Below are 24,453 nucleotides of genomic sequence, written 5' to 3' on the forward strand. Positions count from 1 at the left end.
TATACACACCCCCAGCCCTGAATACTGCTGTGTGTGGCTCCCTTAACAGGAGAATATACACATACACAGACACACAATCAGGAGCATACATACTTATGTACACACACATTCACACACACACACACACCAGATGGAATTTATTAAAATTTTTTTTTATTTGTTTTTCTTTTTTTGCTTTTTCGGCCATGCCCAGTGATGCACAGGGGTTAGTCCTGGCTCTGCAGTCAGGAATTACTCCTGGTGGTACTGGGGGACCATATGAGATCCTGGGAATCGAACCCGGGTTGGCCATGTGCAGATATATGTATCTACCTACCCTCTGTGCTATCGCTCCAGCCCCTATTAAAATTTTTTTAAGCGAGGAATAACATCAGATGTATTGCCATGTGCGTAAAAATATCAAAGAGCAAGAGTGCACATGGACCATTAAATAGGAGTCTCTTCAAGCCAAGAAACCATGGTACTAAAGAAGAAAGTTGGAGATAGAGGAAAGGGTTTATTTAATTATTATTTTGGTTTTTGGACACACCCAGCATGCTCAGGAATCACTCCTGGTGGGCTCAAAGAACCATATGGGATGCCAAGGATCAAATCCTGGTCAGCCACATGCAAGGCAATTGCTTTACCTGCTCTGACCCCAAAGATAGAGGAAAGGGAAGATAATCCCACAGAGTTTCCATGTTCAGACTTTGTTAGCATGTGAAATTACCCAGAGGTGTTATTAAAAGCAGGTTTCTGGGGGCTGAAGAGATAGTACAGAGGCTAAGGACTGATGCCTGTTTAATCCACATCTGTTTCTATTGAGTACGACATGTGGTCTCCTTAAGCACTGCTGGCAATGACCCCTGAGTATAGAGCCAGGAGTAAGCCCTAAGGTATGATCCATAATTACCCACCCACCCAACCAGTCAGCAAAAAATCAATTTGTTTCCGCTTCCAGCTCCAGCATTTTGGATCCAGTAGGTCTCGACTCAGGCCTGAGAATTGACATCTATAAGTTTCTGAAGAATGCTGATGCTGCTGGTCTGAGAACCACTGCCTTACAGGGCAGATGTGTTTAGAATTCAAAGCACAGAGCACAAGATCAGCCTGAAACAGCAGGAAAGACATCTCTTTTGTTGTGACAGGAAGGCAGAAATGCTGGATATAGGTGCACTTCTGCTGGGTTTTTAGATTCCTTAGAAGTAAATTGTGACAGTTTTAATCTCATTTTTGGTGTTTTTTTTTTCCTTCTGAAGTGGACTATATAATGTATTCAAGATAGAAACAGAAGTAAGTTTTGTAGAGTTAGGTTGATAGTAGGCAGTAAAATCATAGGTTGAAAGAGTGATAAATGTCTGCTACAGCCATTGTGAAAGGTAGGAGATGGATAAAGAAATAGAGACACTGCTGGGTAGCATTGAAGATCGAGACCATGATTTATGAGTGATATTTATTATTATAGTTTGTATGATTCTCATCAGTAGCTCCTCAACCATGTTGAGAAAAGCCTGGTAGTTTGATTTATCTAAGTTCAGAGCTTTGCCAATTTTGTATAGAATAGAAGGAAATTTGGGCTTGGAAATTATGGTTCTTTTTATTGGGGGGGTGGGCCACTCCCAGTGGTACTCAGGGCTTACCCCAGCTCTGTGCTCAGAAATCATTCCTGGCAGTGCTCAGGAAACCATATAGGGTTCTGGAGATTGAACCCAGGTCAGCCTCATGCAAGGTAAATGGCCTGCCTGTCTGTCATACTATCACTCTGGCACATGGGAATTATGGTTTTTAAGAGAGTGGATGAGGGCTGTTAAGTTAGTGTAGGGGTTTCCAATAAAGACTCATGCCTTGCATGCTACTAACTCCACTTTGACCTCTGGTGCTATAGGGTTCCCTGAACATTGATGGATGGTGTAGCCCTGAAGGCTCCCCAAGACCACTGGATGTGGCCTGAACAGCCTCTGATCTCAATTAGAGTGACCTTATGTGTCCTCTTCACTGCAGAACTTGGGCAGCTCTGCATCCTCAACCCTCACATTGAATTTCAGTCCAGTTAGAATTATCTAGAGAAGCACCTTGGCCTCTAGAGCACTGTTTGGGAGTCATCCCTCCTGTATTCCCCCCCAGCTCCACCACCACTACCAAAAGAAGATCGTAAAATATAATATATATATATATATATATATATATATATATATATAGGAAGAGAGACAAAGATATGGAGGTCTAGAAGATCGGATATAGAGGAGTTCTGCAATTATTGTGGTGTTCCTGGAATTAAACCCAGCACCTTGCATATTTGAGGCAAGTGCTCTACCACTGAGTTATATTCCCAGCCTGGTGTTTGGCATTTAGAGAAAGATGTAGGAGAATAAAGTGGCCGAGTCCTGAAATAATGGGAGCTAGTAGCCAAAGTAAGGGATGTTCAGGGACCAGGTGATAGATGGAGGGTTAGAGTGCTAAGTTCCATCATTAGCGCTGCATGGTTCCCCAAGTACTGCCTTGAGCAGCCTCTCTAGCACCAAGCCTGGAGTAACCCCTGAGCACAGCTGGGTGTGGCCTCCAAATAAAAACTAGAATAGTTTTTTGACATTTGAAGATAGGATTTTAGAAGTAGAGAAGTCTGTTATAGGATTTTAGGGTATAGCTGTGGAAGAGTGTTGCTGGGGTGGAGTAGAGATTTATTGAAGGTGAGGTGTCAAAAGAACTCCATGAAGCTCCAAGAACATCTCCAGTGGAGTTGCCTATGTAGAGATAGATTTTAATAATGATGATGATAAGACAGTAGTCACTAATGTTTCCCCGGTGATCCATTACTATATGCTAGGTATCATCCTGAACTCTTAATTCATACACCAAATCCTATGTTGTACTGTTACCATCTCTCTTATAAATGAAAAATCTCAGGAATAAAATGGTGAAGGAACATGGGCCAGAGTGATAGCACAGTGCGTAGGGCTCTTGCCTTGCATGTAATTGAAGAGGGTTCATTCCCTGGCATCCCATATACTCCCCCGAGCACCACCAGGAATGATTCCTGAGCACAGAGTCTGGAATAAGTCCTGAGCACCACAGGGTGTGACCCAAAAAACAAAACCAAAAACAAATCTAGAAAGAAGGTGAAGAAATAGCTAATCTTAACCTTATTTTGCAAATAAGGTTAATACTGTGATAGGGGACTAGAGGCAGTTCCTGGTGATATTCTGCCAATTAGGTGGATATTTCAGTGTTTGTGTCTAGTAGTCCTGGGGACCAGCAGAGCTAACCCTGCATGCTTTGGGGGACTTTTGGGGTCATACCTAGTGGTTTTCATAGGCTCTCCCGGGCTATAGCTGCTGGTGGTGTTCAAAGGCCCATGTGGGTGCCAGAGATTGAATTCCAGTTCCTGTGCATGCAAGCTGTACTCTCCTGAGTATGGAGTTATCTCCTTAGCCCCCCCAAAAGGGCTTTTTTATGAAGAATACAAAATAGTTTGCAAAGGGCATTGGGAAGGGAAGCCAATAAAATAGTAACCCACCATAGTCCTTGAACGATGAACCCCAAGAGTGGGAATGGGTCTTTTTGCTGTTTTTGTTTTGGGCCACACCTGGCTGTACTCGTGGCTAACTCCTGGCTCTGTGCTCAGGGGACATCCTGATGAGGCTCTGGAGAACATTGTGGTGCCAGGGATCAAACCCAGGCTGACTTCAAGCAAGACAAGTACTTTACCCACTGTACTATTTTTGGCCCAAAATTCTTAAACTGTGATCATGACCTCATATAGATTCATATAACTGAATATGGGTATCATGAAAAAGCGCTTAAGAATATTTTTTTTAGGATTTATTATCAATAAATGTTTCATTTGTATACCCCAAGTGTACCTGTTTGCTAGGGTTGCATACAATTTTTCAGATAAAAAGCAGTTGCAAGTGGAAAAACTTAAAGAAGCCTTGGTATAGAGGCTGTGTATAGTTTGCCAACATATGTAGGCGTTGCTAAAAAATAGGGCAAAGTGCAGTTTTCAGATTCAGACAAGTTATATTTCACCATATTTTCTATGCATAGCAGCTTGATTCTTATCCTTAGACCATGGGTAGCTCTAAGGGTGATAAGATTCTTGTGCATAATGGATAATTAAGTGATTAGTAGGTAAATCTTTCAGATGAGGATTTGTAGTTCAATTTGCTTTAAGAACCAGGGAAAGGAAAAGAAGTGTGTATTCTGCAGATCTTCTCCTTCTAATTAGGAATGGCTGGCCAACAGCACTAGTTTCTAGTTTGTACTGTTTTCATTAAGCTAAGTCAAGCAACTCTGCATCTAAAGCGACAAGAAATTATACCATAAGTTGCTCTTGTGTTAACCGAATGAAATGCCTGCAGAGCAGCAAAGGCTTTGGGCTGTCAGTTGCAATTTTATTCTTTGGGGCACAGACATACCTAATGGCCAGAAGCAATTCGAGAGTAGACAGGCATATCACCAATTTATTCACACTTTCTTAAGTTAAAAGATAAAGAAACGTGTACTCCTTACTTTAAATGCTGCATCCTTTCTATACCATGAACCCCTGAATTGTTGGCAGGAGGATCTTGAAGGCTTGTTGATTGGGTACTGGAACATTCACAGTACAAACAGTTCCACACTGGCAATTAATTGCTGCCAGTCCTGCTTTGTGTATGGAGGAGGAATGTTCTCTTTGAACCCAGGAAATTAAGGCGCAATTAGGTATTGCTCTGTGTAAGCTTTCACTTTAGAAAGACTGAAGTGCTCTTCTCTGCTCACCCTTTCCTCCTTTCGTCATTAGTCTTAGCATTTCAGCACCTGTAAGCCAGTGAGTGACTTTCTGTGGAACAAAGGACAGAGAAGATAATGAACTTAATAAGTCCTACGATATCTGTCTGCTGCCTTTTTCCACCCAAGAAGAAACTTTTATGCTGATTTTGTGTAAGGACAGAGCCTACCTCTTACCAGAAGACAAGCATTGGGTGTGGGCAGCAAAGAACTGCCTTGCATAATCAAGTACAGAAACCCCAGCAGTCCTGTTTCTTTTTTCTTTCTGTTTTAGGTGGTGTTTTGTTTGGTCGTTTTCTTTTCATTTTTGTTTTAAAATCTTTAATCCTTTGTAGACTTGTGAAATTTCTACCAGGGGTTCATTTATTCTTCTGGCTATTATTTCCCAGCAGATGTGGACCTCCCTCTAGGCCGAGTTTCTTCTTAGTTATCTGAGCAGCAGACAGGTTGCTAAGCACATCAAGATTTTTTGTCCCTAGGCCCCATTCCAGCTCTTTGGAGCAGGTAATTTGTGTAAGTTTCCCAACCTTTCCTGACTTAGGCCCTTTAGGAAATGTTTGTGTGCATAAATCACTAAGTGCTCCCCCAACTCGCCCCCCACTTCTAATCTTAAATGAATGGCTTATTGTGTAGAGGAAAAACTGGATAACCTGTTTCCTTGTGTGTGATTGTGCAGAAATTCCTGCAGTTTTACTTCCCCCTTTTCAAGAGTATTTGCTGTCTAAATTACAGTATCTTTTTCTTTTTACTCTGAAACTTAGTTGCTATTTTTTGGGGGGTAGGGAAGTAGGTTGTGGAGTTGGACCAAACCCATTGGTGCTCAAGGCTAATCCTGGCTCAGTTCTTGGAGGACCATATACAATGCCAGGATTGAACCATGGTTGGCAGGATGCAAGGCAGAGGCAAGCAATCTCTCTGGCCTGTGGTATTTACTATGTGAAATGAATTTTGAAAATGTGTTTGTTTGCTGCTGAAGAAAGTGATAATGAGGGTTTTGCTGTGAATTCATGACCAGATTTTCTAGTTCATGTGGAGAATGTGAGCCATTAAAGGGGAAAAATCTCAAAACTAGCCATCTCTTATTTAATACTCCAGTCAATTCATCTTTCTCCCTTCACAAGTGGCCTTAGTATCTCCAAAGAGGTTTTAAGGAGACATAATTATGTAATTGGCTGCTAATGATCCCACAGATGACTTGGAAAATAATGTCTGTTTCCTAGACGGTTTTTCAAATGGTATGGGGAACCAGAGTGCTACTACCTTTTGCTTAACCTATCTCTGTAGCCACAGCACCTGCATGGTAAAGATGCTATTGTCCCACCAGCCTCATAAGGCAGCCGTCAAGCTGCACCTGAGGTCCATGTCATTTTTGTAGCATGGGCCTTGATCCCCACTAGCTGAGTTTTTGGGTAGCTGAAAGAGTTTCAGGAGGAGACAGTAGTGAAGTAGAATAGTTTTACTTAGAAAATATGAGAGGAGAGAGAAAAACATTCAAGAGAGATGCGGTCTTTTTCAGAGAGGAAGAAGGTAAATTGAAAGAAAGGAATTTCACATCCCAAGTTGAGATCCAGGCAATCCTCAAACGGGGATACATGTGGACTTGCATTTGCTTGTTTTGTGGTGCTCAGGGCTTACTCCTGGCTTTGTGCTCAGTGATCAGTCCTGGTGGTGCTCAGGAAACCACAGGGGTACTGGGGTTCAAACCTGAGTCAGCTGCTGTACTATCTCCCCGGCTCCTGTTTTTGGTGTATTTTTGGTTTTTGTTTCGAAAGGATCATGGTGTATTTGGGGTTTTGAATCACGGTTGGCAGAGCCTGGTGGCTACTTTCAGATCAGAGTTAGTCTCAGCAGTGTTTGGTGCTGAAGATTGAACTTTGGCTTCTGCATGTAAAGTATGCAAGTATGCTCCAACCCCAACTGAGCTATCTCTCTATCTCTACAACCTTTGTTAATTTTATTCCCTGCCACTACCCCCCACCTTTTTTGCTTGTTTGTTTTGTTTTGAGGGCCACACCTGGTGGTCCTCTCAAGGCTTACTGCTGGCTGTGCACTCAGAAATTACTCCTGGTGTTGCTCAGGGGACCACAAGGGGTGTCGGGGATTGAACCACATGCAAGGCAAGCACCCTGCTTGCTGTACTATCTCTCCAACTCCAATTTTATCCTTATTTTAAGCTTTCCAATTAATTGAGTACTTTTTAGTTCCCTTTTTCTTTATCTTGTTGACTTATTACATGGTTAAGCAGAATAAGGCCATCTTCTCTGGGTATGGTGATGATTCCTAATCCCAGGAATCTGTAAATATATTACATGGTAAAGGGTAATCAGGGTTGTAGATGGAATTCAGATTGTTAATTGACTGACTTTAGAATAGATTATACTGCATTATCTGGGTAAACCCATAATAATCATAGGAATAATTTCAAGTGGAAGATGAAGATGTAATCATGGAAGAAAGAGACAAAAATACGTAACTTTGATACATAAAATTGGAGAAAGGGCAGAGAGGTGGGTACTAGTGAGCCTAGGGAGGTGGGTAGTCTCTAGAAACTGAAAATCACAGGAAATTGATTCTCTTCCAAAGGGAACAAAATCCTGCCAATATCTGGTGACCCCCTACAGTGTTCCTTGATTTTAACCCAGTAAGATTTTTATTGCATTTTCCTCCTTTCTTTTTTTTTTAAAAATCACATTTATACTGGCAGTGATTAGGGTATATTCCTGGCTCTGTGCTCAGGGATCAAACCCAGGTCAGCTGTATGCAAGGCAAGCCCTACCTACTATACTATCTGGCCTATGTATTGCATTTCTGTTCTACATAACTATAAGACAATAAATTTGTGAGGCCAGAGCAATAGTACAGCAGGTAAGGCACTTGCCTTGTACATGGCTAACCCTGGTTCTATACCTAGCACCCCAAATGTTTCCCAAACCTGCCAGAAGTGATCCCTGGGTGCAGAGCCCAGAGTTGTGAGGTAAGGCCAAAAAACCTAAATAAATAAATAAATTTGCACAGCTTAAACTGCTATGTGAAAATTTTTTACAGCAACAAAAAATATAATGAGTAGTGACAATTCTTTGTAATGTAGTTTGACTGCTGTGGTGTTTCTGATGCCAGTATTTAAAAATTTTGATAATTTTATTTTTGAAAACTAGGGGGCCATCCCCAGAATAGCTCTTAGGCCCAGCAGTGTTCAAGGACTGCCAAGGCCACAACTGGTGGTGTTCAGGGGGCCACAGGTTGTGTGGGATTAAACTTAGAGCCATAGGCTTCTAGGAATGAGCTGTGCCATTTGAGATCTCCTCTGCTGTCCTTTATTTTCTTTTTTTTTACCTTTTTTTTTCTTTTTGGGTCATACTCAGCAATGCACAGGGGTTACTCCTGGCTCATGCACTCAAGAATCGCTCTGGGCGGTGCTCTGGGAATCGAACCCGGGTCAGCCACATGCAAGGCAAATACCCTACCTGCTGTGCTATTGCTCCAGCCCGCCATTTATTTACTTTTGGGTTTTGGGCCACACCCAGCAATGCTCAGGAGTTACTTCTGGCTCTGTGCTCAGGGATCATTCTTCAGGGATCAGGCTCGAGTGACCTATGAGGTGTCCGGGGTCTAACCCAGGTTGGCTGAGTGCAAGGCAAGTGCCCTATCTGCTGTACTATTATGCTGGCCCCAACCCTTACTATCCTTAAATACAAAAAGATATGTGTGTATTATATATTTACTCCCCTTTTATTGTGGTTGTTATGCACACTTGGTTTGGTGCTTATCAGGGGTCTCATACTTGGTTATGGTGTTTGCATTTGTTGTGGTTCTCATTGAACCATAATAGTTGCATGTTTGGTTGCAGTGCTTACACTTGGTCACACTGCCTGTTGCAGTACTAAGAATCACAGTAGTAGTGTTTCGGTGTGCACTGGGTGTGTGGGGTGGTGCTGGAGATCAAATTCAGACATGTGCCATAAAGGATTGTGCTTTACCACTGAATCATCTCTGGGCCCTGAGAGTATACATCTCTAGCTTATAAAGAACTCATTCATATAACATAACCAATTCATTTGTAGTATAATGCTATTAAAGCAGTATACTTTTGTTTCCTTTTTTCAGCCTTTCTGCTACTGTTGTCACATACTTTACTTTTACATATTATAAACCCTACAATATATTGTTGGACTGGAGCGATAGCACAGTGGGTTGGGCATTTACCTTGCATGCGACCAACTTGGGTTTGATTCCTCCGTCCCTCTCGGAAAGCCTGGCAAGCTACTGAGAGTGTCCTGCCCGCACGGCAGAGCCTGGCAAGCTACCCGTGGTGTATTTGATATGTCAAAAACAGTAACAAGAAGTCTCAAAGTGGAGACATTACTGGTGCCCATTTGAGCAAATCAATGAACAACGGGATGACAGTGACAGTGACAATATACTGTTATTTTTGCTTTTAGTAGCCAGTTAACTTTTAGTAGATTTAAACAATCAGACATCAGGAGCTGGAGAAATAGTACAGAGATTAAGGCTCTTGCCTTGCACACAGCTAGCCCTGTTTTGGGACCATATTGGGTTCCATGAGCACCTGAGGAGTTATCCCTGAGCATCACTGGTATGACCCAAACATCCTCTCCTGTGCCTTCCAAACAATAAAACATAGGTATGTATATACATATATATATGTGTGTGTGTGTATATATATATATATTTCTCTCTCTCTCTCTCTCTCTCTCTCTCTCTCTCTCTCTCTCTCTCTCTCTCTCTCTTTGGGAGATAGCCCCCAGATTTGATATCCAACACTGGATGGTCCCCAGTACACCACTGGGTGTGAGCCTTCTCTACATCCCAATGTTACCCAATTAGTTACTATTTCTAGTGTTCTTCATTAATTTGTGCACGCTCTAATTTCATCTAGTGTACTCTTCATCTTGAAGGACATCATTTCTTAGAGTTTAGGGGATGATGAATTCTTCTAAATTTTGTGCATCTGAAGTCTTTATCTTTGCAAAAACATTTTCACTGTTTAAATAAATCTAAGCTGGCAGGATTGTGTTTGTTTTTTCTTTAACTACTTTAAACATTTTGTGTTTAGTTTCTGGCACTCAAATATATATTGCGGCATTGTCTTCTAGCTTTTTGTTTCCATGGAGAAATCTGTTGTAATTTTTATTTGTTCCTTTATATATAATGCACCCCTTTTCTTTGACTACTCACGATTTTTCTCTTTGTCACTATTTTAAGCAGTTTGATGGTTACTGTTTAGTGTAGCTTTCTCTTTTTTCGGTTTTTGTTTTGGCTTGGGGTTTGTTCTGTTTTGGTTTGTATTTGGCCTCTCTGGTTGTGCTGTGGCCACCAGAGCTACACCTGGCAGTTCTAGAGAGGTCATGTGGTGCTGGGGATTGGGGGGCGAGGGGGCCGGGAGCTATGAGACTACACATCGTAAATTTTCCCAAGTTGGCTGCTGGGTATTTTTGTATAACTGTAGTTTTGTTTTGTTTCATTTTAATTGTTGTGGGAGCCACACCTAGCAGTACTCCGGAGCCAGTCCCGTGGCTGCTGAATGTCTCTGTACGTGCACACAGTGCTAGGGATTGAACACAGATTGAACACATAGGCAAGGTGCATGCTCTGCTTCTAGAATTACAGCCTATCTGACCCTTTGGGGAAGGGCAGGGTTTAAGGAGACAGTGCTCTGCCCAGATTACCTCCTGCAGAGCATGTGCTTCAGTCCTTGAAGCTATCTGCCTTGTCCTGTGCATCTTTCATATCTTTTTAAATCAGTTAATTTGTGTTTTTTGGTAGATATTCAGGGGTAGAACCTGGATCACATGGTAGAGTTTTGAGAGTCAGCTCTGTTTTCTGTAGGGGTTGGACCAATTCACATTTCATGAAGTGTGAATGAGGGTTCCTTTTTTCACATTTTTTTCTTGACTTTTTGATAAAGGTCATTCTCACAGTTGTGAGATTTGTTGTTTTGATTTGCAGTTCCCTGATAATGAGCTTTTTTTTTTTTTTCATGTGCTTGCTGTCTTGTCTATATGTCTTCTCTGGTGAAGTGTCTGTTCATCTTTATTTTGTTTTGGGGCTACACTTGGCAGTGCTTAGGTGATATTTCTGGCTCTGCACTCAGGGATCACTCCTGGCAGACTGGGGGACCATGCTGGGGACTGAACCAAGGCTGGCCATATGCAAGTCAAGCTCCCTACCCACTGTACTATCACTCCAGGCCCCTTTGTTCAGCTCTTACCCCTGTTTTTCATAAAGGTTCTTTATTTTGTTGTTAAGTTTTGTGAGTTTTCTATATTTCATGAATATTAACCCTTTGTTAGATGTATGATGTCTGGAAATTTTCTCCCAGTCATTCAGTAGAATGTCTTTAATGACAGTTTCTTATGCTGTGAAGCTTTTTTTAGATTGGGGTGATCCCAATTTGTTTGTTTTTGCTTTTGTTTTCCATGTTAGTGAAGCAAAATTTCTTAACAGACTGTTATTGCAAAAGTGGATTTTTTTACTTGCTGGTAGATTCTTGAGAATTATTTGGAAGATTTGAATACGAAACTCAGATGCTTGGGGCCAGAGCCTAGTACAGTGATAGGGCACTTGCCCTGAACCTGGCCAACCCAGGATCAGTCCCCAGTCCCTTAGGATCCCCTGAGTATGCCAGGAGTATAATTCCTAAGCACAGAGCCAGAAGTAACCCCTGAGCATTGCTGAGTGTGGTAAAAAAACAAACAAACAAACAAAAACCCAACCTCAGATGCTTAAGTTAACATAAGAGTTCTATAGGTGGGTTTGGATCTCTCCCCAATTTTCAGACCTCTCTTTTTACTCATGGTGTAAAATGGCCCTGGTCTTATTTCCCTCCTTCTCCCCTGTGTGTCCAAAAAACAAATTACGAGGCCGAAGTGGCTGTCTCTCGCTGATGGCAATGGGTGGACAAAGGAAGGAACGAGGGCCGGGCTGGTTGGTATTAATTGCAGTTTATTCCAATCTCATCTCCATTCTCTGATTCTCCCTCTGCTTCTGCCTCCCCCAGCCCACTCTTACAGCCTTAGTTAAATCCCCAAAGCATGAGGGGTTGGGGTAATAATTACATGTAGGTGTGGCATATAATCAACAGAGGTAAAGTCCTTCTCTCAGGGGAAGCTTCTTCTAGGACAAATTCTTATTCAGTAAGATGACCCACCCATGGCAGACAATATTCCCCATACTCTCTACTTTTGAACATTATGGCTTACAACACATGGAGGCAGGGGAGGGTGGGAAAGGGGGGGTATACCAGGGATATTGGTGGTGGAGAATGTGCACTGGTGGAGGGATGGGTGTTTGATCATTGTGTGATTGTAACCCAAACATGAAAGCTCATAACTATCTCACAGTGATTCAATAAAATAAAATTAAAAAAAAAAAGATGACCCACCCAGGGGCTGGAGCGATAGCACAGCGGGTAGGGCGTTTGCCTTGCACGTGGCCGACTTGGGTTCGATTCCCAGCATCCCATATGGTCCCCTGAGCACTGCCAGGAGTAATTCCTGAGTGCAGAGCCAGGAGTGACCCCTGTGCATGCCGGGTGTGACCAAAAGAGAAAAAACAAAAAGACCACCCAAGAGTGAAATTCCACCTATGGGTGTGTTTCTCGTTTTCTTAATCCAACAAACATATAAACATTCATAATATTAGTCATTTTGTATGGATACAGTAAGAGATACATTAAACTTATAGGATTGCTCTCCTGGGTCATCTCACTATAGATCTCAGACTATACTGCTCAGGCCATATTCACTATATCACTGTCACTGTCCATCCCGTTGTTCATCAATTTACTTGCATGGGTGCCAGTAATGTCTCCATTTGTCCCAGCCCTGAGATTTTAGCAGCCTATCCTTACTCATCTTTCCCAATGATTGGAGGCTCTTTCAGGTCAGGGGAATGAGACCTGTTATTGTTACTGTTTTTGGCATATCAAATATACCACCGGGAACTTGCCAGGCCCTGCCGTGTGGGCCGGATATTCTTGGTAGGTTGTCGGGCTCTGAGAGGCATACATATATATGCGCCTCTCTGATCTTATGGAAAATGGGTAGGGAGTATCTTATGATGTGTTGTGTGGCCGCAAAGCAGCCACGCAGTCCAAGAGCATGTTCACTCATGTGTGAGGCTCGGCCTAAGTATGTGGAAAGCGGCCTGGAGTGTGGTGGCAGTTGGGTAGTGGAGGTCGGCTGCTGGGTCTGATGTCGGTGGGCCCCACAGGTGACTTCTGTGAAGCAGGGAGGAGAAAAATGGTCACTTTCTCCCCATCCGCGTCTACCACCCAGGACCCAGGGTTACTGGGTTCCTGTCTCGCTCTCGGAAAAGAATTTCAGGAGTAGACAAGCAGTGAAGTAAACAGATTTTATTTAGGGTTTTTTGAGGGAAGGAGAAAGGGATAAGTGGAAGAGAGAATAGTAAGAGTAACGCACTCAAGAGAGAATGTGGGCTTCTCCAAGGATGGAGAGAGCTCCGCACACATCCTAGCACTAGACACAAAAGCATGAAAGTACACATCTCAAGAGGAGAGATGTGGGTGACACGTGTACTCGGCACTGCATGTGCTCAGCCACGTGGGCACAAGCAGCACATGGGCTCAGGCAGCATATGCGCTCTTCCCTTGTTCAAGGTGGCCTTTTATAGGGTTTTTTCAACCTGCCCCCACCTGGGGTTTCTTCCCAGGTAAAAGTCTGTTGCTAAGAAGGTTACCAGGGATGTTGGGAGTGGTGATGGTATTCTTTCGGCTGGATCACATTTTAATCAGATTAAGGGAGAGGCCTGAGAGTTTGAGGAACTTCATGGGGAGGGGTCCAACCTCCTCAGGGTCTGCTGAAGGTCTTATCAGGTCTGTTTTCTGTATCCACAGGATTGATCAGTTTTAGGATTCTCCTTCCCAGAAACTTTGTTAATCTAAATTTCATTGCCAAGGGCCTTTCCCTATCTACCTGCCTACATCAGCTCTGGATCCCTTGGGGCAGGGAGGGCTCTTACCGCGCGCCCCCCCCCCCCCCCCGGGGCACCCCGAGTGAAAATAGCCTGGCACAGCCTTGAGTTCTGGAGGGTGGCCGATGAGATTATCTGGCAGGAGGTGGCTTATGGGTGTGACCCCTGGATCTGACCTTAAAAGTTAACAGAGTCTGATTAGGGGGATACAAGTGATAGACTGGTTGGGGAAGCAGAGCACAAAGAGATTACAGATAAGCAAAGGAATGGGAGCACTGTGATGGGTGTAACCCTATAAACCTAAGCTCCCTGAGGTAAGGTAGAAAGGACAAACCAATATTAAGCCTAACATGTTTAGAGCTATATTCCAACACTCCTCTTCCCCCTGCCCCTCCTCCTCCTCCCTCTCTTTCCCTCTTTCCCTCCTGATTCTCTCAGGGTGTAGGTGAGTGTTTGAAGAGAGGATGAGAGTGATTGGCAAGGGCATAATGGGTGAGGGGAAGGCTGGCTTCGGACTTCCTTTTATATGCTGTTATCCCTCCACCCCCACCAGCCACCCGTTAACTATTTTGATTGAATACGTTTTCCAGGGGCAAGATTTGAACTTTAAAATGGCAAGTTAAATTAGCTAGCTCACTTGGCACTCCACCCTTCCACTCCCACTGTATCAATACCACTGAAACCAATACCATAGAATGTTTGCTTATGCTTTCTTCAGTAAATTTTATAATTTCAAATATAACATCCATTTAAAAAATTTTTTTTATTCTTTTTGCTTTTTGGGTCACACCCCATGATGCTCAGGGATTATTCCTGGCTCTGCACTCAGGAATTACTCCTGGCAGTGCTCGGAGGACCATATGGGATGCTGGGAATTGAACCCGGGTAGGCCGCATGCAAGGCAAACGCCCTACCCACTGTGCTATTGCTCCAGCCCCTAACATCCAAATTTTTAATCTACTTTTAGGTAACTTTCATGCATGGGTGAGATGGCTATTTATTTGTTTTATTTTGCATGTGACTCCAGTTTTCCCAGCACCATTTGTTGAAGAGAGTATCTATTTCTTTGTTTCATGCTGGGTTTTTGGTTTTTCTTTTGTTTGTTTGTTTGTTTGTTTGGAGGAGGGGGCTTGGTGGCCATACCTGGCAGTGCTCAGCGCTTAGTCCTGGCTCTGTGCTCAGTGATTACTCTTGGTGGGACTTTGGAGATCATATAGGGTGTCAGGGATCAAACCCGGCTTGGTCACATGCAAGGCAAGTGCCCTGCCCACTGAGTTATGGCAGCCCCTTTTGCTGGTTTTTAAGTTGGGATACTAAATCTGTTGTTTTACCACATTCTGATTGGAAGCAGATCTCAGTGTTTCCTCCCCAACCCCAGAACTTTATTATATCTGTTTATCAAGACCTGCCCTAGGCTTTGCCCCTTCTAGGAAGTCTTCTCTCATGTTTACTGCCCCCTTTTGTGCCCATATGCTCTCCTAAATATTTGTATAAAAGCTTAAACTCTGTCATTGTCTTTTTAGACCAAGGATATGGTGTTTACCATTCAAATACAGCTCTCAAAAAATATCCTTTATTGTTGAGCCCTTACATATCTAGTTGTTCTTTCAATGAAAGGATAGTCTATATTTCTCTTATTTACTTGTATTTATCTGCCCAGTGAGTTTGGTAAGCTGCTCTTGCCAAATCCTTACCTGATTGAAGCTCTCTGCGTTATTTCATTATCATCATCATCATCTTATTATCGATTTTCTCGAGTGGTCTCAGTAATGTCTCCATTCGTCCAAGCCCTGAGATTTTATTTATTTATTTATTTTTTTCTTTTTTGGGTCACACCTGGCATTGCACAGGGGTTACTCCTGGCTCTGCACTCAGGAATTACTCCTGGCGGTGCTCAGGGGACCTTATGGGATGCTGGGAATCGAACCCGGGTTGGCCGCATGCAAGGCAAACGCCCTACCCGCTGTGCTATCGCTCCAGCCCCCAAGCCCTGAGATTTTAGAAGCTCTCTTTACTCATCCTTCCCAATGGTGCCGCATGGAGGCTCTTTCAGGGTCAGGGAATGAGACCCATCATTGTCACTGGTTTTGGAATATGAATACGCCACGGGGAGCTTGCCAGGCTCTCCGATGTGGGCAGGAAACTCTCAGTAGCTTACCAGGTTGTCCTTGTCCGAAGGGGAGAATTAGGCTATAAAATGCTTCTAGGAGCTTGGTTTTATAGTCTCTGGGTGTTGGCCGTTGGTGGGATTACATGGCCCCAGGTAGTTTCTGGGTGTGACCGCCTAGCTACTGGAAAATGGGGGATCCGGGCATTATTTCATACTGGTTGCAATAAGTCCTTTTTTGTTTGTTTGTTTTTGACTTGTTTTTTGTTTGGGGCCACACACAGTAGTGCTCAGTACTTGGTCCTGGCTTAAGGGACTATATGTGTGCCAGGTATTGAACTCAGGTCAGCCATTTGCAAAACAAGTGTCCTATCTGCTGTACTTTCCAGCCCCAGCAGTAATTATTTCTTCCTTGTTACTTATCCTGGTTCTTTTCATTCTCTCTGACTGTTTTATTTTATCTATTCATATCTTAAATACTAATAATTCTGTTTTGTTTCTTTTTCCCCCCACTGAGCCCAAGGCCCAGTATTCTATTTTGGAGCCTCTGCTTCCTTGACTTACATGCTTTTCTTGGGCAAGTTCATCTACTCCCATGACTTCAGCTACTATATTTGGGAGCTTGATTCCAAACTGGGTCTTTTTCTTAATTATCCAGAAGAAATTCAGATTTAATATGCCTAAAATATAATTTGCCTGTTATTTCCTTCAAGCTACTCTTTTGTAATCTTTCTTAGTTTTTAATCACCATCACAGTAATCCCTCATTCAAGCTAGAAGCACAGGGGCTTTCTCATATTCTTTTCCCTAAGCCCTAGATCTATTTGGTTTCATAAATATTCTTGACTGTCACTGTCACTGTCATCCCGTTGCTCAACGATTTGCTCGAGTGGGTATCAGTAACGTCTCCAATGTGAGACTTGTGACTGTTTTTGGCATATCAAATACGCCACAGGTAGCTTGCCAGGCTCTGCCGTGCGGGTGAGATACTCTCGGTAGCTTGCCAGGCTCTCCGAGAGGGGCGAAGGAATCGAACCTGGGTCGGCTGTGTGCAAGGCGAACATCCTACCCGCTGCGCTATCGCTCTAGCCCATAAATATTCTTAATATTTTTAAGTCCATGTAACAGAGAAAATTTCCAGTAAGACTAGCCAAGTAAAGTGGATTGACTCCTGAATATTCCTACAGTTAATAAGTTAAAAAAATGTAAAAATGTACTTAAAGATACTGGAAGGGATCCAAGCGGACAGAAGGTAGAGGAGAGTTTATGCAAAACTGCAACTGGAAGTGGTAAGAAATGTGAGTTTGTAGCTTAAAAATTTTTTTCGGCCTGAGGGCACTCACCAAAGCAAAAGAATAAAGCGGCAAGAGCAGAATTCAGGAAAGAAAATTTATCTTTTGAAGCTAGAGAGATAGTATGGTGGGTAAGAAATTTGTCTTGCACATGTTCAACCCAGGTTGGATCCCTGGCACCTCATATGGTCCTGCCAGGAGTTATCCCTGAGCCTTGCATTAGGAGTAAGTCCTAACACTACCCAAAACAACAAAAAAGTATCTAAATATAAGGAGGTGTGCTGGAAAGGTAATACAGCAGGTAGGGTCTTTGCTTTACAGGAGGCTGACATATGTATATGTATCAAACACATCAAGAGCAGACCCCATATATATGTGTCTGGTTTGGGGGCCACACCCAGCAGTACTCAAGGCTTACATCTGGCTCTGCACAGGGATGAGTTCTGGAGGACTAGAAGGGACCATATGGGGTACTAGGGATTGAACCAGGGTTGGCCTTGTGCAAGGTAAACACACCTACCTGCTGTACTTATTCTTTGGGCCCTAATTTTATATTCCTACATTGCATACATAGGTGAAATCATCCAATACTTAGCCTTTTTTTTTTCTTTTTTAATCCCTTCAAGCTCTTTCCATTTGTGATGTAGAAATACAACAAATTTTGGTATATTGGATTTTGTGGTCAGCCATTTTACTCGAGTTTTCTGCTTTTTAAAAATTATTTATTTATTTATTTATTTATTTGGCTTTTTGGGTCACACCCAGCGATGCTCAGGGGTTTCTCATGGCTTTGCACTCAGGAATTACTCCTGGCAGTGTTTGGGGGACCATATGGGATGCCAAAGATCGAACTCTGGTCGGCTGCGTGCAAGGCAAAAACCCTACCCTCTGTGCTATTCCTCCGGCCCCAAGTTTTCTGCTTTTTAAAGGAGTGAAATCCCCCCCTTGACCCTTCTCCCACCACGTGTAGCAGAAATTTGAAGTTCTATTGTGGTGAAAGAGGTTAGAATCTAAGACTGGAGTTCTGGAGAGTAATCCTTGCTTTGTTTTTATTCTAGACCTCACCCAGCTGTGCTCAGAGCTTAAACTTTACTCTGTGCTAGAGAGATCTCTCCTAATGGGGCTCAGGCAACCATATATGGTTTCAGGAATTGACCCCTGGTGGACTGTGTGCAGGCAGGAGCCTTGCCCACTATACTCTCTCCAGCCCAGGAGTAATCTTAGGAAGCAAAGGGGGGCTGAAATGATAGTTTGCCTTGCACACAGCCAACCTGGGTTCAATTCCCAGCATCCCATATGGTCCCCTGGGCACCGCCAGGAGTAATTCCTGAGTGCAGAGCCAGGAGTAACTCTTGTGCATTACTGGGTGTGACCCAAAAAGAAAAAAAAAAAGCAAAGGAAGTACATCAAGAGCAGACCTTAAATATGAATATGATCACTGGTCAGACTGTGCATGGCCAGTCATGAGATTTTATCAGCAGACTTGAAGGGACCTCAGGTTAAAACAAATGCAGCTGCTGTACACATAAACTTTTGACAGAGTGATAGTACAGTGGTTAGTGCTTTTGTCTTGCATGTGGCCAACCTGAGTTCAATTCCTGACATCCCGTATGGCCCCCCAAGCCCACCAGGAGTGATCCCTAAGCACAGAGCCAGTAGTAAGCCCTGGCATCACTAGATGTAGCCCCAAATCCCCAAATAAATAAATAAATAAATAAATAAGTCAGCTGCAAGAATTACATAGATATGAGGGGCTGGAGCAATAGCACAGCGGGTAGGGCGTTTGCCTTGCAAGCGGCCGACCCGGGTTTGATTCCCAGCATCCCATATGGTCCTCTGAGCACCGCCAGGGGTGATTCCTGAGTGCAGAGCCAGGCGTAACCTCTGCGCATTGCCAGGTGTGACCCAAAAGCAAAAAAAAAAAAAAAAGAATTGCATAGATATGCAACTAGATGAACAGTAGTAATAGACATATACTCCAGGCTATCTCAAATATCAAACTAGCAGAATACTTAAACAGTGTGTTCAGAAAGGTAAAGGAAATTAAAGGAAAATGTAGTGAATAAGTATACTATTGGGCTGGAGAGAGAGTACACAGGCTTGCATGCAAGGCTAACCTAGGTTCAATTCCCATCACCCATATGGTCCCTCAAGTCCCACCAAAGTGACTCCATAGCACAGAGCCAGGAGTAAGCCCTGTGAACCCCTGGGTGTGGGGTTCAAAAATAAAACAAAAACTTGACAAAACTTTTTTTTTTTTTTTTGCTTTTTTTTTGGGGGTCACACCTGGCAATGCACAGGGGCCACTCCTGGCTCTGCACTCAGGAATTACCCCTGGCGGTGCTCAGGGGACCATATGGGATGCTGGGAATCGAACCCGGGTCGACCGCATGCAAGGCAAACGCCCTACCCGCTGTGCTATCTCTCCAGCCCGTTTTTGTTTTTGGGTTCCACCTGGCGATGCACAGGAGTTACTCCTGGCTCTTCACTCAGGAATTACCCCTGGCAGTGCTCAGGGGACCATATGGGATGCTGGGATTAGAACCCGGGTCGGCCGCGTGCAAGGCAAACGCCCTACCCGCTGTGCTATCGCTCCAGCCCCCAAAACTTGACAAAACTTAAATAATATCATAAGGGGTAAAACAGTGTCCCCCCAAATAATTTATACATAGAACATCAGGATATGACCATATTTGGCAGTAGACTCTTTGCAGATATAATTATTGAAGATCTTAAGGTTAAATCACCTGTGTCATCCTGTTAGGACTGGGTCTAATGCCAAAAACTGGTGTAATTATTGTTCATTATTATTCTTTTTTGGTTTAGGGAGTTCTCAGAAGTTTCTCTTAATGGTGCTCCTGTGTGTAAAGCATATTCCCAGCCTATTGAGCTCTGTCTCTGGCCCTGAATAAGAGGTCTTTATAAGAGGAAGGAGAAGGAGGTTAGGGAAATACTTTGAAGGGCTGAGTGCATGTTTTCCATGTAGGAGGCCTAGTTCAACCCATGACACTATATGGTTTCCTGAGACAGAGTCAGGAGTTTGCAGGGGAGGGTAAAAAGAGGGGTGTGTGTGAGAGAGAGAGGGAGAGAGAAGAGAGAGAGAGAGAGAGAGAGAGAGAGAGAGAGAGAGAGAGAGAGAGAGAGAGAGAGAGAGAGAGAGAGAGAAGTTATATTGCACAATTCAGAAATGCCATTAGGTGGCCAGAGCGATAGTACAGTGTGACAGTGGGTAGGGTATTTGCCTTGCATGTGGCTAATCTGGGTTAATCCCCAGCATCCCATATGGTCCCCTGTGCATCACCAGGAGTAATTCTTGAGTGCAGAGCCAGGAATAAGCCCTGAGCACTTCCCAAAAAGAAAAAAAAAAAGCCACCAGGAGCTGGTGAGATAGTACAGGAGTTAAAATGTTTGCTTTATGCTTGTATGTAGCTGACTCTGTTTTGATCCCACATGATTCCTGTGCATTGCCAAGAGCAGAACCTCCCTAAGCACAGAGTCCAGATTAGCTCCCTGTCCTTATGGTTGTGACCCAAAACCCACCCCACTCCCACAAAAACTCAATTAGAAAACTAATAATAGAGAATTGGCCCAAAGAAGTTATACAGACGTACAATAAGTACATAAAAAGTTACTCATCATTGTTAGGAAAATGGAAAATTAATGTCTCAATGAGATATCTCATCATAGCTAAATTAAAAAGACTTTCTATAGAGCTAAAGAAGTAGTACAGTGGATGAGGCACTTGCGTGCAGCTGACTGAGTTTAATCCCTGGCACTGCATATGGTCCCCTGAGCACATAAGGAATCATCCCTGAGCACAGAGCCAGTAAACCTAAGATCATCTTAACTGATCTATTTAGAACAGAAAACTGAGACTGAGAGATGGCTCAAAGGGCTGGAGCACATGCTTAGCATGTGGGAGTCCTGCATTCATATGTTGGGTATGGCCTAAAAATACACGTTTTTAGGATATATATTACACACACAGAATTATATTTCTTGGGGCCAGAGAGATAATATAGGGATTCAGACATTTGCCTTGCATGCTTATGTCCTCAATTAGATCTCAGCACTGCATATGGTCCCCTGAGGACCAGGCGTGACCCCTGAGCATAGAGCCATGAGTTACCCTTGAGGGTACAACACAGCTGCCTCCCAACTATTTATGTGTGGCAAATAAGCAGTGAAAACTTAATCATGTTGGGATATTATTATAATGACAATAAGTAAAGATACCAAGGGATACCAAGTATTTGTAAATTGTGGAGGAGCTGTGAATTCCATACATTGCTAGTTGGAATAAAAATGGTACAATCATGTTAAATTATAAAATTTTACAAATTTCTTTTAAACTAATATATATAACCAGAAATTCTACTTTGTTTACCAAAGAAAAGGTAAAATGTATTTATAGAAACATTTGCATGTTGATACTCATTACTTATAAAAACCAGAATTGAAAACAACTTAAATCTCTGTCAATGAAATGAATGGGTAATGAATTTTTATTTATCTCAAATGGGATGCTGTTTGGTTGCAGAGAGAAATGTACTATTGCTTTTTTTTTTTTTTTTTTTTTTTTTTGCTTTTTGGGTCACACCTGGCAATGCACAGGGGTCACTCCTGGCTCTGCACTCAGGAATCACCCCTGGCGGTGCTCAGGGGACCATACGGGATGCTGGGATTAGAACCCGAGTCGGCCACGTGCAAGGCAAACACCCTACCCACTGTGCTATCGCTCCAGCCCCCGAGAAATGTACTATTATTTTGGTACTATTATATTGTTTGGTAACAAACAAACAAACAAACCAAAACCCCCTAGAAAACTGGACTTTTCTTTTTTTTTTTCTGCATATAGTTTTTTTTTTGGTGTGTGTGTGTGTGTGTGTGTGTGTGTGTGTGTTGGGCCTCATCTGGCAGTGCTCAGGACTTACTTCTGGCTCTGTGCTCAGAACCCCACTCCTGATGGGGTTCAGGGGACCGTATAGTGTGCTGGGGGATCAAACCCCAGTTGGCTGTGTGCAAGGCAAGTGTCCTGCCTGCTCTTCTGTCTCTCTGGCCCTTATTACTTCTTTTTTTGTTTTTTTGTGCTCAGGGTTTACTCCTGGCTATTCACTGAGGGATCACTCCTGGCAGTGCTTGAGCGACCATATGGGGTTCCAGGATCACTGCGTGCAAAGCAAGCACCCTATCCGCTGTACTATCGCCTGTCCCTGTTACTGCTTTTAATTAATTAATTTATTTATTAATTAATTGATTTATTTTTGCTGCTTTTTAAAGTGAAGTTCTTTTGCACAGGAAAAAAAGACTGAGAAGATTTATATCATTTTAATTCCAGTTTTGGGTGGTGAAATATGTATTTCTAATAGTTTTGCATGTTTCAAAAATTAATGGGTGGTTATTTAATGAGATACACAATTTTAAAAAAACATAACCTTTGCTTACTCAAATGAACTTGAACATTACATTTTTTAGGTTCACAAGGCAGTTACAGTTTCCAGTCCCTTCACTACACCCTTGCCTGCAGAAACTTCTGTTTGGTTAAAGAATGTATCACTACAGCCTGTCATATCAGAGGATCCTGGTGCTGTACCCAGCACTCAGCAAATGAGGAACCCTGGGAACAACACTACTTCTCTACCAATGGCTCCCTCCTACAGTTATGCTACCTCCGCTCCCCAAACTTCTTTCCAGAGCACCTCAGCACCAGGTGAGGCTCTTTCCTTCTGCCCTTGTAGATAGTTGCAAAGTAGAGCACTTAATCAAAAGATTTAGGTAAGCATGGCTTGAAACTAGAAGTTAGAAACAACTACTGCCTCTCAGAATCCCTATAAGCTTTAGGACTTAAAAGCTCTATGCTTTTTGCAAAACACCCCAGTTTATGGGTATTATGAGACTCCTTTTCCCACAGTGGAATCTTCCACTGTTTCTGGAACTTAAAGTGACAAGATTCGGGGCTGGAGAGATAGCACAGCGGGTAGAGCGTTTGCCTTGCACGCGGCCGACCCGGGTTCAAATCCCAGCATCCCATATGGTCCCCTGAGCACGGCCAGGGGTGATTCCTGAGTGCATAGCCAGGAGTAACCCCTGTGCATCGCCAGGTGTGACCCAAAAAGCAAAAAAAAAATAAAATAAAATAAAGTGACAAGATTCAATCGTGTTCAAGAAATCTAGCAAGCAGAGATTCCCTGAGAAGAAAGAGTTTTATCTCTGGGGCTGAAGTGGGTACAGTGGGTCAGGTATTTGCCCTGCACGTGGCTAACCCAGGTTTGATCCATGAAACCCAGTATAATTTGCCAGGAGTGATTCCTGAGCTCAGAACCAGGAGTAAGCTGTAAGCTCCACTGGGTATGGCCTTAAAATGAAAACAGACAAAAACGAAAGAGTTGTATCTCTCTAACTGTTTACCTTCTGCAATGTTGACTGTTGGTTAGATACTTATTTTTCTCATTTAGACAGCATGTTTATTTAATTAAAATAATTTTTTTTTTCTTTTCGTGTCACACCCAGCAATGCACAGGGGTTACTCCTGGCTCATGCACTCAGGAATTACTCCTGGCAATGCTCAGGGGACCATATGGGATGCTGGGAATCGAACCCAGGTTGGCCAAGTGCAAGGCAAACGCCCTACCCGCTGTGCTATTGCTCCAGCTCCTAAAATTCTACTTCTAACTTAGTTCTGTACTCAGCTACTAAATTCCTCCTTAGCTGGGGAGTTTCCTTTTCTTTCTCTTCTACTTCCCAGTAAATATTTCTGGGTTTTGTTTTGTTTGTTTTGTTTTTTGGCCACACCCAATGTTCAGGGCTTACCCTGAATCTGCACTCAGGGATCACTCCTGGTGGTGCTTGGGGAACCTTTGGGATGCCAGGAATCAAACCCGGGTTGGCCGCATGCAAGGCAAATACTCTACCTGCTGTACTATTGTTCCAGCCCTTAAACCTTACTATTAAAAAAATTTTTTTTGTTTTAATTTATAACCACACCTAATGGTACACAGATACTAATCACAGCTAGAGAGTTGCTCCAGGTGGTGGTCAGGGGAACATATGGTAACAGAGATTCAACCCTTGCTCCCACGTGAGTTTCAAACCTTTGTGACATTTCCCTGGTCTATCATCTTTGCTTTTTTGCTTTTTTGTTTTTTAATCTATTTATTGAATGTTTTTGTGGTGCTGGGTATTTAACCCAGGGCCTCATAGTGTAAGACATGTGCTTCCCTGCTGAGATGTATCCCCAGCCCCAGCATATTTATTATTATTTTTGTTTAGGGGCCACACCAAAGGTACTTGAGAACAACTCCTGGCTTGGTGCTCTGGGCATCATGTATGCTTTGCTGGGGATCCAACCTGCTTCTGT

At 43.1% G+C, this 24,453-nt stretch overlaps 1 protein-coding gene across 3 annotated transcripts in view; it reads left to right on the plus strand.

Annotated features, from left to right (window-relative positions):
- Positions 1-24,453, plus strand: part of KIAA0319L (KIAA0319 like) — a 123,284-nt gene that overhangs the window by 56,219 nt on the left and 42,612 nt on the right. For 2 of the 3 annotated variants that reach the window (XM_055137493.1, XM_055137494.1), the window contains exon 4: positions 22,572-22,806. In XM_055137493.1, the coding sequence (XP_054993468.1) occupies positions 22,572-22,806 (235 nt within the window). Of the gene's footprint in view, positions 1-22,571; positions 22,807-24,453 lie in introns of those variants that run through there. The other variant, XM_055137495.1, reaches the window with a different exon arrangement.

The sequence above is a fragment of the Sorex araneus genome, chromosome 5 (assembly GCF_027595985.1).
Source record: "Sorex araneus isolate mSorAra2 chromosome 5, mSorAra2.pri, whole genome shotgun sequence".
Classification (NCBI taxonomy): domain Eukaryota; kingdom Metazoa; phylum Chordata; class Mammalia; order Eulipotyphla; family Soricidae; genus Sorex; species Sorex araneus.